Source organism: Mauremys mutica, chromosome 4, assembly GCF_020497125.1.
Source record: "Mauremys mutica isolate MM-2020 ecotype Southern chromosome 4, ASM2049712v1, whole genome shotgun sequence".
Lineage (NCBI taxonomy): Eukaryota > Metazoa > Chordata > Testudines > Geoemydidae > Mauremys > Mauremys mutica.
Window position 1 is genome coordinate 33,868,959 of NC_059075.1, and position 16,683 is coordinate 33,885,641.

Consider the following 16,683-nt stretch of genomic DNA (forward strand, 5'->3'; position numbering starts at 1 on the left):
TAGATGATCATGATGGTCCCTTCTGACCTTAGTCTATGAGTAATCTATGCTGGGATTCTTGTTCTATTTAAGTGTATTTTTGTACGGGGCTAAAGCTTCACAAGACAATTATATTGTCTTTATTATCTATTATTTAATGAAATAACACTGCAAAATTCCTCAGCTTTGTTCAGAGACTCCGAGCATCAAATCACTTGGGATGTATGATGTGGTTTACAATTTAGTAAGACTCTTCTGATGCTAATGTCTGAGGCTTAATCCCACTGCATATTTGGTCCTTGTCAGGTTGATATGATTCTCTTGCTCCCTAATAAAACAGTCAATGTCACATACTATCAGCAGCTATGAGGCATGAGGTTATCTCTGCTGTATAAGACAAAGCATGCAGTCATCATTAGGTCCGTAAACAGCACTATTACTATTATTTGGATGCATTCTTGATTTGGCCCATGAAAAGCAATCATTGAATTTAAGTTGATATAAGCTGTTTTTCAGGCAAAAATTAGAGAGCATGGTAATTAATGTGGCCATAGCTCCAGAAGCTGAACTGACAATTAAGGATGTGGAATTCAAAGAAAGAATTTATATAGGAAATGTAAGAATGCAAGAGGAAAGCATTGTAGATTAAGTTGAAATGGTGTATTAATCTTCTACATACCATTTGTTTATGTAGTGTTCAATGTGTGTTGGATGTTTTATGGGCAGAGACCAGGTTCTGAGGACTTAACGTTTAAATAGAAACATAATAGGACAAGCAAATACAAAAATAAAGGGAGCTGGTAGGTAAGTGAAGGACAAGGGTTACAATTATAAGGTCATGAGTTAGCTTTGATGATTCTATGCACATCCTGTTTCTTGTTATTTTGTTGGTTTGGTTAAGGTAGAGCTGGCAAACAAATAGATTGTTTAAAAAAATTGTTGGCAACTTAATGAGTCTTCAGAACATTATTGTAGGACTGGGAATAAAGGTGAATCTACAGCAAGCATCCCTTAACAATCACTGAAGGGGAAAAAAAACAAGGAGAGGAAGAGTCTAAAGAAGAGTTGTTATCTTCATAATGAGAAGTCATTATAATAGAGAAACAAATGCAGCAGGAACATCCTTTTGTCTGCTTGATGATAGGAATCCATTTGGAGGAGAATGATGGTGAAGGAGGCAGGGATTATAAAGTTAAACAATCCTTGTAAGGGATTTAATAGAACTGGAAAGGAAGGAAAAAAGTGGAAGAGTTTTATTTTTGACTTTCCCTTTTTTATTTATTTATTAATTTTTTGGGGCCAAATTTCTGCCCTTGGATACATTTGGGCTGCTTCCACTGAATAACCCTCCAAATGTTCAAGAGGGTTTGTGTGTTGTATTTGTTCTCTGTTGATAAGGAAAACATTTTTTCTTGGCTTTGGACTCTTTTGAAGAAGCAAAAGGAGCTAGAACACTAGTTGAGCCAAATAATAGCACTTCCCTCCAAGGAACCCAAAACCAGTCCTCTTGACATCCCATTCTACTTATCCCTCGCCCTCAGATCAGCAGTTCATAGCACCACCTCCCAGCTGTCCTGCTGCCTATGGGCTTGTATTCATTAGACTTTTTAAAATCTCAAATTGATTGCCAATTAAATGAAGGGAGTTAACATATTTATAAAGGCTAGTGTGCACAAACACGTGTACAAATGTTTGTAGCCTGGATCAAATGTTGGTGTGGCACAGCAATACTCTAGCGATGAGTGTCACAGAAACGCCTATAAATAAATCTTCCCAGAGTTTTCCCACATAATAATAACAGGAAAAGAAAACCAAATATCAATAATGATTAGACTGCATAGTGGACCCAGGTAATTCTGTAAGGCACCCCTGGAACAGTGATGAACAGGGTATGAATAGAGGGCAATCTGTATCAATCTGTACGCCGCATCAGAGCCACTTACAATACAGGATGATAGAAAAGTGAGTATGCAGCCTGCGAGGGGATGTGGTGTGTGCTAATATGAAAATGAAACCAGGGAAAGAACTAGGATATTTAACATACCAGCAGAACTGCTAAAAGTGATTGATGACTGTGGTATTGATCTCTTGTGGAAAAAATTGCAATGATGTATGGATGACTAGACATTGGCCAGACAACTGGATGAAGGAAATCTTTCTGCCCTCATCAAAGAACACGGATATAACAGAGTACCATACCTTCAGACCATGTCCTTGATATCATACATGAGTAAAGTATTGCTCTACATAATTCAGGGTAGCATGAAATGAATTATAGAAGCAGATCTACCACCACCACCAGCAGCAGCAGCAGCTGGTTTCAGAGATGGACAAAACCACACATGATTAAATCATGACTATCTGTGTCAGGTGCTATGAGTCTTGAATCCAGGCCCAGTGGGTGGCCAAACAAGAGCCTTCCCCTCTGCTTTACCCCACAGCAAGGCCAGATGAGGGAACTGTAGCTAATACCTCACTTCCAGAGGCTACACCTGTTGACTCAGCAGGGTCAGGTGACTAGCAGCAGGCTGCTGATTGGATACCACCATGCACAAAGCTTCCTGTTTTTGTCCCACTGTTTGCCTGCGCAACTAGTTGCTAGAGGCCTGCTGCTGACTAGACCCCTGAGTCCAAATTCCTGTTTGATTGCCTGGTTCCTGCTCTTTGCTCTTGTTACCACAGCTTTATCCTGTACTGCTCCTTGTTCTTGGTTCCTGCTTCCTAATGCTAATTCTAGCAACTGACTCCAGTTTGACCCTTGGTGTTACTTCTGTCTCTGATTGTGGCTTAATCCCTGGCGTGTCTACTGACTCTGACACTGGCACTGACCCCTGGTTTGGCTTCTCACTGTGGCTTCGACCTTTGATGTGACTTCTGACGGTGACCCTGACTCTGCCCCTGTCTCTGACCACTAGGACAGAGCAACCTATTATGGGCAGTGACAATCTGTCATATCACTGAAAAATGTAGAGAGTATAATCGCCCCATTAGTTATGTTTCATTGACTATTTCAAATCATCTGATCCCTCAGACATGATCATCTCTAGGGGATACTAGCAGATGTGGCGATTCTAAACATTTAATAGAACTCATCAAAATTTTCTACTGTCAACAACAGAGTACATTGTGAACAGCAGCAGGTGACAGTGAGTGGTTTTGGGCCAGGTGTGGGACAAGGCTGTGCTTTGTGCCTAGGCCTTTTCAACATACATGCAGAATTTATCACGTGACAAGCCTTGGAAGGTTTTTATAAAGTGAATGGAGCTGGGGTTTCCTTTGGTGGACACCTCTTAACTGGCCTCAGATTTGCTGAGGATGTGACACTCTTTGCTACAACCATTGATGCAATGCAGTGAATGTTGGAGTCTGTAAAAACAGTTAAGATATGGACTATCCCTGAACGTGGAAAAAAATGCATGTACATTGATACAATCAATAAAAATGGAATGAAAGTAGACATCACAATCAATGGTTAAGCTGTAGAGGAGGTATATGAATATATTTATCTGGGATCATACATATCCAGCCAAAGAAGCTGTTCCAAAGAAATTGGAAGAAGACTAGGGATGGCTTGCCCAGCCATGGCCTCCCTTACGAAAGTATGGAAAAACTGTGACAGCTGGAAATGTATGAAGGTTTGACTGGTGAAAAGCTGCTTCTTTTTCCATAATGACTTAGGGATGTGAATTCTGGGAAACTAATGCTGCTGAGAAGAGGAAATGTGAAGCCTTTGAGATATGCTGCTGGGGAACTCTTGCATATCTTCTGGATGGGAAAGACGATGAACACTTAGGGCTAGTCTACACTTACCAGCCGGGTCGACCCAGTGAGTTCGACTTCTCGGAGTTCGAACTATCGCGTCTAATCTGGACGCGATAGTTCGAACTCCGGAAGCGCCGCGGTCGACTTCGGTACTCCACCACTGCAAATGGCGGTGGCGGAGTCGACCTTGGAGCCGCGGACTTCGATTCCGCGGCGTCTGGATGGGTGAGTAGTTCGAACTAGGGTACTTCGAATTCAGCTACGCTATTCACGTAGCTGAATTTGCATACCCTAGTTCGACCCCGCTTCTTAGTGTGGACCAGCCCTTAGATTAGAAATATTATTGGAGAGACATGGACTCTGCTCTTGGAAATCAACAGACACAAACTTAAGTACTTTGGTCACATGATCAGGCATAGAGATGGAAATAACTTTCTCAAAGTTGTCATGGAATGAATAGTGGTGGATCATCATAGTAGGGGATGACCAGTGAAGAGATGGATAGGAGGTGTGCAGCATATCAATGGGAGATCAGCTGCAAAGTTAGTGATGGATCAAAAAGGCTTCTGAAAATTCTTCTATGAGGTCACCAGGATTTAGACATGAATAAATGGACTTTACTTATTCTTTTGCAGGTGAGGAAACTGAAGTATAGATAGGTTAAATTAGTATTCCAAGCAAAAAACTGCACCCAGTTCTCCTAATGTCCATCCCTGTGCTCTAAACACTTGATAGTGAATCCTATCTAATATCTATCACCACTCTTAAAATTCATAGGCTATGTGAGAAAAAGCTATTTCAGTTACCCTTCCAGCCATCGCATTCCCATATAGTTGTAACATAAGCCAGGTTGCTGAGTGAGGTCACCCCATCACCACCACATCAGTTGTGCCCTTGAACAGCTTTTGCTGTTGTATGTATCTGAATTTCTGTAAAGACACAGCTGTGCCAAATATCTTAGTCCTGAAATGCCTTAGTCCTTGTCTTGAAATGTCTCTTCTGATTTTGGAGAAGTGCTTTGTACTGGTGCCTTATAAGCCAGGAGTAAAAAGCATAATTCCACAAGGACCTGGAGCCAAGATTAGATCTGTGAATAAATGGTGAATGTTTTTCTGTAAAATTATGTGTGAATATTTTCAGCTTTGTTGCAGGCATTTTCCTCCCCCTCTAATTTGGCTTTTGAGCAAAGGTTTTGATCACATGGAATATTTGCATTGAAAAAAATGAACATTGAAAATTTGAACTTCTAAGCCACCTACCACTCTGAAGGGGCCTATTTTCAAATGAAAAGCTACTGAAGACTGATACCTTTATTTTGCCAACATGGGACCTTTTTTCAAGTCTATAAGAAATTATTAAGAGAAACCCTTTTACTGTATGAGTACTTTCTTTGAGGTAGAAAATGGTTACAAAAAGCGTAAATGTTTTAAATGGAGTTTAAAGACGTAAATGGCTTGGATTCTGGGTACTTTGGGGACCCACTCTTACTTTGTGGGACACTACAGCAGTTGAGATCCATTGAGGCATTTGAGCTAGAATCCTTAGTTTAAATGGGAAGGGGTTGCTGACAGAGCCTTCTTAGTGAGGGGCCAGGGCCGGCCCACAACATTTTGGCACCTGAGGTGGGGAGGTCAAATGGTGCCTCCATGCCCCCTTGCTTGGGCCAAAACTTTGAAAGGTCTCAATTCTGCCTTCTTCCTGTTCTACTCCTCTCATGGTACTGCTCTGCTACCTACCCCAATAAAGGAGAACTAATAACTTTAAATGCCTTGTTCAAAAATTTTAAGTAACACTTCACTTTCAAACTCCTGAACAGTAAATGTAACTTTTCTTGTCTGCATAGTAAACACTGGCATTTGTATCTGTTTGAATAATCAAAGTGGTGCTTTCCCTGCCTTCTTCGTTGCAAAGATTGCAGAGCTGAAGAAGGTCCACAGTCTGGGCCAGCTCATGCTCTGTTGAGATGGTTGCAAGGCTGACCAGCTTCTGTGTCATTGTGGAGTATAGATATGTTTTTATTAACTTCATCTTGGAGAAGCTGCGTTCTCCACTGGCAACTGTTACAGGAAGTGTTAAAAGTATGCGCAGAGCAACAAAAGCATTTGGAAAGAGGGTGGTCATCTTATTTGTGCACATATATTCCAGAACAGCCTTTGGAGTTGATCCTGCTGAAATGTATCTTGAAACGGCTTTCAGTTAATCACCTAAATCACTCGCATCAATATCGCTCATGTCATCATGTGACAACACAGTCTCTAGTGCCCTGCATTGCTGGTGTAGGTCTTCTTCAGGTATAGTGAGGAGTTTTGGAATATCATGCAACATCCCAAATATACTGCTGTGTTCCTTGAGTTGCATGAAACGTTCCTCAGCAGACTGTATTGCACCATCTAGCACCTGGTTAAAGAATTCAACTTTGAATTGTTGTTTGGGGTCTCTTATGGGATTATCCTGTGCCTCGTAATCAAAACGTCTTCTTCTTCAGTGATTCTTGTATTCTTGAATGGGTGGGAATATAGCTTCAGTGTGAAGTACCTCTGCCAACTTCTGTGCACTCTTCAGAACATTTTGAAATCCCTCATCTGACCGGTAAGACTGTAGGTATGACTTTGCTTTGTCCGGTTGTTTCATTGCTCCAGATATATCAAGGTGAACACCTTGGAGTCTCTTGCTTACAACATTTATTTCAAACAGTATGTCATGCCACAACACTAAGCCACACAGAAATTTTAAGTTATGTATGTTTCTGGTGATTCCATTTCCCTCTGCCACTGTTCTCCCATGAACAGTTCCTGTCATAGCATTATCCTCCATAATGGCAACTATGGCATCATCTATCTTCCCAATTTGGTGTTTGATAGGCTTTATCGCCTGCACTTGACTTTCCCATCATGTGGCACTCAGTGGTTTTGTTACCCAGGGTTCTTTCAACCCAAAGTTCTTGGTAACTTTTACTCTGTGCAAGGAGGTGTCAGGAAATAAATCAGGGGAGACACAGCCGTCCGACCGATAGATGGCTGGCACAAACAGGACAACACAAGAGTGCTTTCACTTAAAGCTAAACTTTACTAGTCTCAAGCACTTACACACGTCCTCAACAAGATTAGTAAAACACCCCCAACCTTCGATAATTACCGAAGCTGAGTGTGGCTCTCGAGTGGCACAGTGGCAGCCCGTCTGCTGGTGGGGAACACAAGATGCATCCAGAGGGAGAGACCAGTCCCAAAGAGTCCCCAAACGAGTCCCCCTATTTCAAGCTTTTTCCCCTTATTTATACATTAGTAATAGAATGACATGTCCCTTAAAGAAACCTTGTTAAGTAAGCATTTCAGTGATCAAGAAAGAAGTTCCTTCTGATTATTGATTAACCAGGTGTGGGTTTTTCCAGAGTCTGCAGCCTTGAGACCCCAATAGACATTCCTGAGGGTAAATCCTGCTCTTTTAAAATGCATGTATCAGCAACTTCAACACAATTCTTATCAGGAAGGATGTAGGGTCAAGCTGCCCTTGCTGTGGCACCCAAAACCCCCTCCCCGCCTGCCTTGGTCAAGCTGAGTGCTGAATGGCCAATTTACAGCTTGCTGACTAGGCCGCCTTTAACAATAAGCCATAGTGGTTTCAAGCACTTTACTGGTTTTCCAAAGTCTCCCCGTACAGTTTCAGTGTCAGAGAGGATGTTCCCAGATGTTGTTTCAAAATTTGCCATCAATTTAGTTGATGCAGAGAAAAATACAGAGCTACATTTATAGGGGGAGGGATAGCTCAGGGGTTTGAGCATTGGCCTACTAAACACAGTATTGTGAGTTCAATCCTTGAGGAGGCCATTTAGGGATCTGGGGCAAAAATCTGTCCAGGGATTAGTCCTGCTTTGAGCAGGGGGTTGGATTAGATGACCTTCTGCAGTCCCTTCCAATTCTGATACTATATTAAAAAATTTAGCAGCCTCACTAGAAGCTGATGCTGCATTACTGACCACCAAGTTCAATGAATGAGAACTGCGTGCAACAAAAAAAGCTCAAGGGTTTAACTCTTGGATCCATGTCTGCACTCTGTTCTTTCTTCTCATGCTGGCACCATTATCGTAGCCCTGACTTCTCATGTCAGCTATCGCAATTCCTGTATCTTCCAGCTTTTTAAGAAGCACATTTGTCATACCATCTCCTGTAATATCATCAATATCAATAAATTCTAGAAAATGCTCTCTGACAGTCACCAATGCAGGGACATTTTCACTAGGTTCTGTTGTTGTTACAAAAGGCACCATTAAAATCATTTTGTTCTGTATGGCTGATGTCACGTGTGCAGTCCAGAATAGCAGAGTAATATCTTGCTGACTTTGGATCTGCCACAATCTTCTGTTTGACTTTTGTTGCCAGTAACTGTATTATCTCATTTTGAATTGTTTTTCCAAGGTAGTGGTGTGTGTACATTTCTTGGATGGTGACTCTTCTTAGATGCTCCTGGAGTACAGCATCAAACTCAGCCATCAGCTCCACAGTTTTAAGGAAGTTTCCATTGTTTGGCACATATACCTGATCTGAAGTGCCATGCAGTGCTAGGTTTTTGGCTAGCAAGCATTATCACAATGGCAATGAGCCTTTTCAGGACATTTTGCCAGTAAAGAGACTCTGATGCAATCTTCTGTTGATGCTTATCATATATGGTGGCCTTTAACCTTAGTCTCATCTCAAGCTCTTTCCACCTATGGAATGCTCTCTGGTGATTTGCTGCCTTCTCATGGCATGCCAGATGTCTAGCCAGATTTTTCCATTCCTTTGTTCCTGTAGAACCCAATGTGGCTGGAACATTAGACTGGAAGAGTTTGCAACAAAAACAGTATGCAGCATTCTGGGGTTTTGAGTACATAAGCCATGGCCTCTCCACTTTGTCACCATTGTGGATTTCACGCCAGTAATGTTTTGGATGGCAACTTCTATTTTCATTGTTTTGGGGAACATGAAGTTTTTCCCTTGCTGTGGCCCATGCAGTACAAGGAAGTCCCTGAGGAACTCTACTAGTAACCTCTCTCCAGACTGACGGTTCACCTTTCAGTACGACTCGTTGTAGTCTCCCCTTTAACCAGTTCCACCTTTCAATTTTCATATTGATCCCCATCTTTTCCAATTTAGCTAATAATTTCCCATGTGGAACCATATTGAATGCCTTACTGAAATCGAGGTAAATTAGATCCACTGTGTTTCCTTTGTCTAAAAAATCTGTTACCTTCTCAAAGAAGGAGATCAGGTTGGTTTGGCACGATCTACCTTTTGTAAAACCATGTTGTAATTTGTCCCAATTACCGTTGACCTCAATGTTCTTAACTACTTTCTCCTTCAAAATTTTTTCGCTACAGATGTCAAACTAACAGGCCTGTAGCTGCCTGGATCACGGTTTTTCCCCTTTCTTAAAATAGGAACTATGTTAGTAATTCTCCAGTCATACGGTACAACCCCTGAGGTTACAGATTCATTAAAAATTCTTGCTAATGGGCCAGTTCCTTTAATATTCTTGGATGAAGATTATCTGGGCCCCCTGATTTAGTCCCATTAAGCTGTTCGAGTTTGGCTTCTACCTCGGATGTGGTAATATCTACCTCCATATCCTCATTCCCATTTGTCATCCTACCATTATCCCTAAACTCCTCATTAGCCTCATTAAAGACTGAGGCAAAGTGTTTGTTTAGATATTGGGCCATGCCTAGATTATCCTTAACCTCCACTCCATCTTCAGTGTTTAGCAGTCCCACTTCTTCTTTCTTTGTTTTCTTCTTATTTATATGGCTATAGAACCTTTTACTATTGATTTTAATTCCCTTTGCAAGGTCCAACTCTACATCAGGCATCTCCACATCACTCACATCCTCACTGGGGCCGGAAGGCTCACCGTGAACATTTGTGTCTATGTATCTCAGGAGAGCTCCTTCCTGCTTAGATAGAAACGCTTCCTTTGCTTGCTTGCTTTTTCTGAATGCTGCCCCGGGGGGCGTTTTCTTCTTTCATTCATGACTGCTGTTCTGTGCCAGCTATAGTGGCTCTCAACACTCAGTTGAAGGGGACAAATAAGCAGGCTGGTAGCAGGGCCTGAGTGAGGGAAGATATCAGCATCTTAAGGACCTAACTGGCTCCTACTACTTCAGTTGGCTGCCTCTTCTCCTCAAGTGAGTTCGGGGAAGCAGGAGGAAATAGGAAGCTCCCTGAGAAGCTGGTGTTAATCAGTCCAGGCTCCTGGGGGTGCTAGAGAGGTCCTTTCTCTCCCTGCAGCTACTGCTGCTTTCTGTTATTCCCTCTCACCTTTTCTCCTGCCTGCCTGTTACATCTCTTGTGCCCTCCTTCCTCCAGCACAGCACTCCACCATCTCTGTGCATCTATAGCAGAGAGAATACATATGTACCAGCAGCAGACCCAATTTTCTACACTCTGGGTCCTACTGGCGCCTCCCCACAGTCTGGCACCTGAGGCGGCCACCTCAGTTTGCCTCATGGTAAGGCCAGCCCTGTGAAGGGCTCTTGACTCTGGAGCTTGCTTCCCTCTACTCCAGAGGAGCCTGAGTCTGCAAATCTTCACAGCATGTTGCAAAGCCTGTGTATGCTTTCACTGAGGAGATGGGGAGAGATTTCTCAGTCCTGGTGGGTTGGGAGAGCTTTATCATTGAAAGTGCCCCTTTTTAAAATCCTGTGTGTCCCTTATGTATAGAATGTTGTATGTTTCATATACCAAGAACATGGGTAGTTTCTTGTTTATAAATCAAAATAGGTCAATCAGGTTTTGAAGATGGAAACAAATGCAGTTCTGAGATATGATAGCTGGAGGTACGCACTCATGTGAAGGGTCAAAGACTAAGCCTACGGGGCTGTCTGGCACCATGGCTTCCAGAGGGGCATTGCAGACAAAATATCAAGCATATAGGTGTGGCTGACAGTGTTAAAAGCAGCAGAGAGGTGAAGGAAGATGAGGCTAGAGGAAAGCAGCAGAAAAGTCATAGGCATGGTGGATCACAAACCATGGAATGGCTAGCTGGTTGACGGCAGTGGGCAGTGTTGAAAGCAGGTGGTTAGAAAGTGGCAATTCAGACGGGGATAGATGAAAGACGGGGCAAAGTTTAGTGAAGATAAAGGCCAAATTATCAGTTGGTGGGAATGTTGACCTTGAATTGAAGAAGGCTGAACAAGGAGTTGAACTGGGAGGCCAACAAGCCAGACAGGTTGCCAACATGGAAGTTGAAGTCACCAAAATAAATATCAGAGATTATATTTAGAGGGAGATGCAAATTAGAGGGGAAAGAGATTGGAGGGAGTCATAGTGAGAGCAGATAACAGCAACATGGAGTGGGAAAGGAGAATAGAGTCTAATGGGGCTCCAAAGAGAACAAATGGGAAGAGATAAGAGGGAGGAGTTGAAAGTGGCAGGAGGGGAAGAGGAAAAGCTTGATCCTCTCACTATGATCCAGTTGGGGATGATTCATGGTAGCGAGCATTTGAGAAGCAGAGATTGTGGTGTGAAAGCACAGACCGTGACCGAGTGGGGGGGGATATAGGTTACTGTGTGTCCCAGGCAATGGAGAGCGTGAGAGATGAAAGAGTTGTGAATAGTGGTGATCTCTTCAGAGATGGAACAAATGTTCCAGAAAGAGAATGAGAGAGACTGCCAAGGGGCAGAGGTGGGGTCTGCCAACGGAGGTGCCAGTGGGGCAGAGGTGGGGTCAGAGACAGGTACAGAAGGGGCAGGGAGGGAACGAAGGTTGCAGTTGGGTGGTGTCACTGGATTTGTTAAAAACAAGAAGTACTGGCGTTATAGTTTAAATGTATCAGTCCAGGTATTTCCCTGCTACGTGGGCAGACTTCATACCTCAGTAACCCCCAGATGCTAAATGTCCTCTAGATTTGTGAGTATCCCCTCAGGCTACATGAAATCACATAATTTTACTGATATATAAATATGCAGAGACTACAGTAATCTGAAGGGGGTTTCTGTGTTAACCTCCACTGCAATTGTAATCCAATCCCAGTCCTACTGCCAGGCCACTTGCACACTTTTTATTGGCATGGCATGGAGAACGATCCAATGACTATGCATGAAAAGCTCCATACTGCTCGTGTTTATATGCAACACTGCCATCTACAGAATGGGATCATTATATCAGATGGCAGATATTAGGACAGGAGGATCTATCACCACTAGTACTGTGAAATCCCAAGGGTCCATGGTGTGCATTATAGTGGCAACTGGGAAGTCCTAGGTGGTCACAGATTTGTTTCAATATATTTTTATTAAGGAGTCCTTTTTGTTTGTTTCAAATTAGGTATTCTGTATTTTATTTGGTATCTGATATTAACGACTTAATGTAATTTATTTAATTGCCTGATAATTAAAACCCCTGACTGACTAGATTCAGTTGACTCAATGAGCATTATTTCTATTTACCACCTTCACTGTCTCATTTAGCATCCATCTCATCCCCGTCCACCATTAGAGAGCCTTTTCCTCTGCAGCTTCTGCCTCTGGAACAGCATTTCTGCATCTCTCTGATTTCAAGCCTCATTGCATTTTTCCTCACTTGTCTGTGCCTCTTCACTTTTCTTCCCCTTTGATATGTATTACTGCACTCTGTAGAATACTTTGGGGGTTCAATTTGTATGGAGGATGCTACTGTACTTAGAGCATCAATTACAGAATTCAGATCCACGCTTCCCCACTGGTGTGTGGAGCTGGGGTTCCTGTCTCTAACTGTACCATATTTGAGAAGGCACTTTGCAGGCTGACTTGTTATCTCTTTCCTTGCAGCATGCCATTGATGCAGATAACGCAGGAGTCAGTCCCATAGGAAACTCTTCTAACAACAGCAGTCACTGGGACCTTGGAAGTGCCTTTTTCTTTGCTGGAACAGTCATCACAACCATAGGTATATTTATATTTTAAGGGAGATGGTGACATTGAGAAGTGGAGAACAAAATAAGATTCATTAGATCCCAGAGAGACAGGCAAAGCAGCAGAACTGCACTTTTGGGGGTGCTTTGATGGTATCATTATGTGGTGTATCTGACACTAAGCTGTGGGGTGCACATCAGGAATTACTTATATAATGAGAGTCCAAGAAAGCAAGACTGAACCAGAAAGCAAGTAATACAGAAATGTTCACAGTTCTGTAACCCTGTTACTACTAGTACAGGTGGTTGCCTACTTGGCCATGGCTACGCAAGCCAATTCTGTCTCTGAAGGTCAAGCACAGGAGCCAGATACTTCACATGAAGCTGCAAGAAACCCTGCAGTGGTCACTAATGGAATAACTTTCCCACAAGGGTAATTTCTTCCTAACCACATCAATCAGTGGTTGTCATATGCCCTGAAGCATGAGGGTTTATATCCCTCATTAATTTTTCAAATCCTAGCTATTTTAACTGGGACTATACTCAGTGTCCATATAAATGTCTAATCCTTCTTAAAATCTAAGCTTTTGGCCTCAATGATACCTGGTGGCAATGAGTTCCTCAAGTTAATTATGCACTGTGGAAAAAATAACTTTCTTTTACCAGATTTTAAATTGTTGTTTTTAAATATCACTGAATGTCTTCTTGTTCCTGAATTATGTGAAAGGCTAAATAGGAGTGCCAAATTTACCTTTTCTATGCCACTAATATTTGTATTAATCTGTCAGGTTCCCTCTTACTTGTATCCTCCTAACTAGCCCCAATCTTTTCAATCTCTCTATTTATGAATGAAATCTTTACCCCTCTAATTACTTTTGTCAGCTCTCTCTGTACTACTCCCTCTGAGGACACTCAATTGATGATCTTTGCCTTTACCAGTAGCTTATATTTCTGTGGAAAGTCAATAACTGAGGTGTTACTCATATGGATTCATTTTTATATGAAAACATATTTGGGAACTTCATAAATGGCATATTACATTTCATAGCCCTGATTTAGAAAAGCATTTAAGCATATATTTAGGCTTTGTTGACTTCAGTAGGATTTAAGTACATGCTTAAAGTCAAGCATGTACTTAAGTGATCTTCCTGAACAGGGATACTTTCCTGAATCAAGCTCTGTTGATTGCATCAATTAGGGTCTTGGTTATGAAAATCAGCACTAGGATCAGTTAGAATGTTGAATCTAGTCTGATGTTTCCTTTATATTTTTAAATAATTCATTTGTAGGTGTGTGCTAATTTTTGGAGTAGTCAAGCAACAAACACTATAATGAAAGGGTTTTAATGGAGACCCCAAAATAATCTTAACTGTAATGGTGCGGGTGTTACAGTTATAATTCTTGTTTCCTCTCTTTAATGGTAACCCTGCTTCCCAAATAGAGACATAATGGTCACTGAAGTCATTCATATACACTATATAGAGGCACATGGAGAATTGGAAAAAAGGAGGTGTCTATGCAAACTGCAGTGGCTATAGGTGTTTTACATGTTTGCACAGAGGCATTATTGTTCTTCCTCCCCTAGGGGAAATACACTCACTGTCAGCCCTGGCTACACTTTTAGAAATGTCACAGTGTGTTCTCCTCTGCACACTCAATGCTCCTGGCACCTTCCATGGGCTAAGGGGACAAGTCCTTCCCTATGCTTTCCTGGCACTCCTCTCTAGATAGTCCAATACTTCTGCCAGGACTAGCCTTGCACAGCCCCCTTGCACTCTGGCTGCAGTAAGATTGTGGGAACCTTTGGGCAAGGGGCTTCCTGCACTTTACAGCAGTTGACAAGGGAGTTGCTCTCTGTAGAAACCTGTATCCCCAAGGACTTCTACACTGACAATGAAAACCTTATGTCTATGCAAGAATCTCAGACACTTGGATGGAGTTCTGAGGTTTGGAACCAGAACTGAAACCCAAACCAAACTTACCCAAAGGTGTTCAGACTGAACAGAGAAGAGGTAATTATGTGTTAATTAGCGTTTGTGCTCTGTTGAGGCAGCTCTGTGAGGTACCTTAACAATGGGCAACATGAAGACATATAGGAGTCTTTATTACCGCGTTAACAATGCTATTTAAATGTAAATAATCTCCAGAGGGAATTCTCAAAGAGCTGCCTGTGAGAGCCCATTAAAAATCATGAAAAATAAAACTTAGGCTTTTTTATTATTAAATTGAAAAGAAGAGTGAACAAAAGGAGTCCTTGAAGCCTCATGTTAGCACAGCAGCAAGGACTGGAAATGGCGATTCCTATAATCTGCGATAAAGAGCCTATGTAATTCAGAGCTGAAAACTGGGAATGAGAATATTTAGGTGAGTCATCCTCCCATCAGGATGCAATTGACAGAGTTCAAATGCAGCAGCAGCATGGAAGAGATAGGCTAGGGCTCTAATCTAAAGGTTTCCTGTAGCGTATTGTGCAGCTGCCATGCTGAGTAAAAGTAGCCCAGTTACTCAAACAACAGCTTTAATTAGGAAGATGAGTTCAGAGAGAAATAGTAGTAACTGAGGGTTACATGTGAATAACTAATGCTGGTTTCCAGTGGGCACCACTAAAAAGGCTGGACTGACTGACTTCTGTTCAACGGGCATAACGTGGTGGAGAGCATGTAAGGAACCTTCCTCTTCTTGCTCAGAAACTATCTGCAGACTGGGTGTCGCATATAGGCACCTGCACAAGAGGCCATGTCTGAATTGTGAAGTTATGATGATAATTTTTCTCTCCAGGGTATGGGAACATCGCCCCAAGCACTGAAGGAGGCAAAATTTTCTGCATTTTGTATGCCATCTTTGGGATTCCACTCTTTGGCTTCTTGCTGGCTGGAATTGGAGATCAACTAGGAACCATCTTTGGGAAAAGTATCACAAGAGTGGAGAAAGTTTTCCGAGTAAGATCATGGTTAAAACTCTTTGCTGGTGTGGCCTGACTTGTTTAATCTCAAGTACTATTAACATTACAGAGGATCTTAGAAAGTTTTGCATGTTGGGCACAAATATCTTTAATTGCATAGCTTGTTTGTGTGATCTACATTTCCTGCATTGAAAATGAAGACAAAGTGATACAGATTCTGTGGGACCAGGTATACAGATCAGGTATACTGATACAACCCTCAGTTGCATCAGTACTGAAAACAGAAAGATTTGGAAAGCTTGATTTCTGGGGTGAACTATATAGAGAGAGGTAGCTGAAAGGTATCTATGTAGAGAATAGAAAACATACGGGGCCAGATCCATAGTTGCTATAAATTAGCATAGCTCCCCTGACTGTGATGGAGCCAGCTGAGGATCTGGTCCATAGTTCTCCCCTTCTCTATGGCTTTTATCACATTTGGGTACTACTTATACATTTAATACCAATTTCTAATTATACAAAGTGTTCTGAAGCTGAACAGACCAAGTGCAGTGACCGCCAACTTACTGTCCCTGGTGTGGTTCATTCTGTTGAATTACATCCCCCATGGAAGTACATCAAACACTTCACCTGGGAGTGGTATCACAGCGCTGGCTAATGCTGCTTTGCTAACATGGTGGTTTCACTTCAAGGATTCCCCTTTTAGATGCAGGACTTCCAGAAATGATGTGACCATATCGTAGTTCCTTGGTATGTGGCATAACTGGAGGTAAGTCCTGTCTGGGGGATGGGGTAGATGAGGGGTTTTCCAGGCTGACTATTTTAATAAGCCTCCATTTCTAAAACATTTCCACAGATACAAGGCAAAATACTTGTAGCTGATTTTGGAACTAAAGTAATTGAGCATTAGACCGGAGTATGAGTAATTTCTCCGATTAAACTACCTGTGAAGAGTCCCTGTCCACACCTTAGGAATATCTTTTGGCCTCCATTTTCAAAAATGACTAGTGATTTTGGATGACTCAATTTTTACATGCCTGACTAGAGACAGCTTGAAAAGGCCTGATTTTCAGAAACTGCTGAGCATCTACTTTCTGAAAATTTGATCCCTTGAAGATGTCTTAAGTTGGGAACCCAAAAATTAAGGGACCCAAAATTGCTTGGCACTTTAGAAAAT

General features: G+C 42.1%; 1 protein-coding gene across 1 annotated transcript in view; it reads left to right on the plus strand.

The window, feature by feature from the left end:
• KCNK10 (potassium two pore domain channel subfamily K member 10) overlaps nt 1–16,683 on the plus strand; it is a 101,859-nt gene that overhangs the window by 53,594 nt on the left and 31,582 nt on the right. Inside the window, exons 3-4 of the mRNA XM_045017109.1 lie at nt 12,522–12,639; nt 15,383–15,543. Of these exons, the coding sequence (XP_044873044.1) occupies nt 12,522–12,639; nt 15,383–15,543 (279 nt within the window). The remainder of the gene's footprint in view (nt 1–12,521; nt 12,640–15,382; nt 15,544–16,683) is intronic.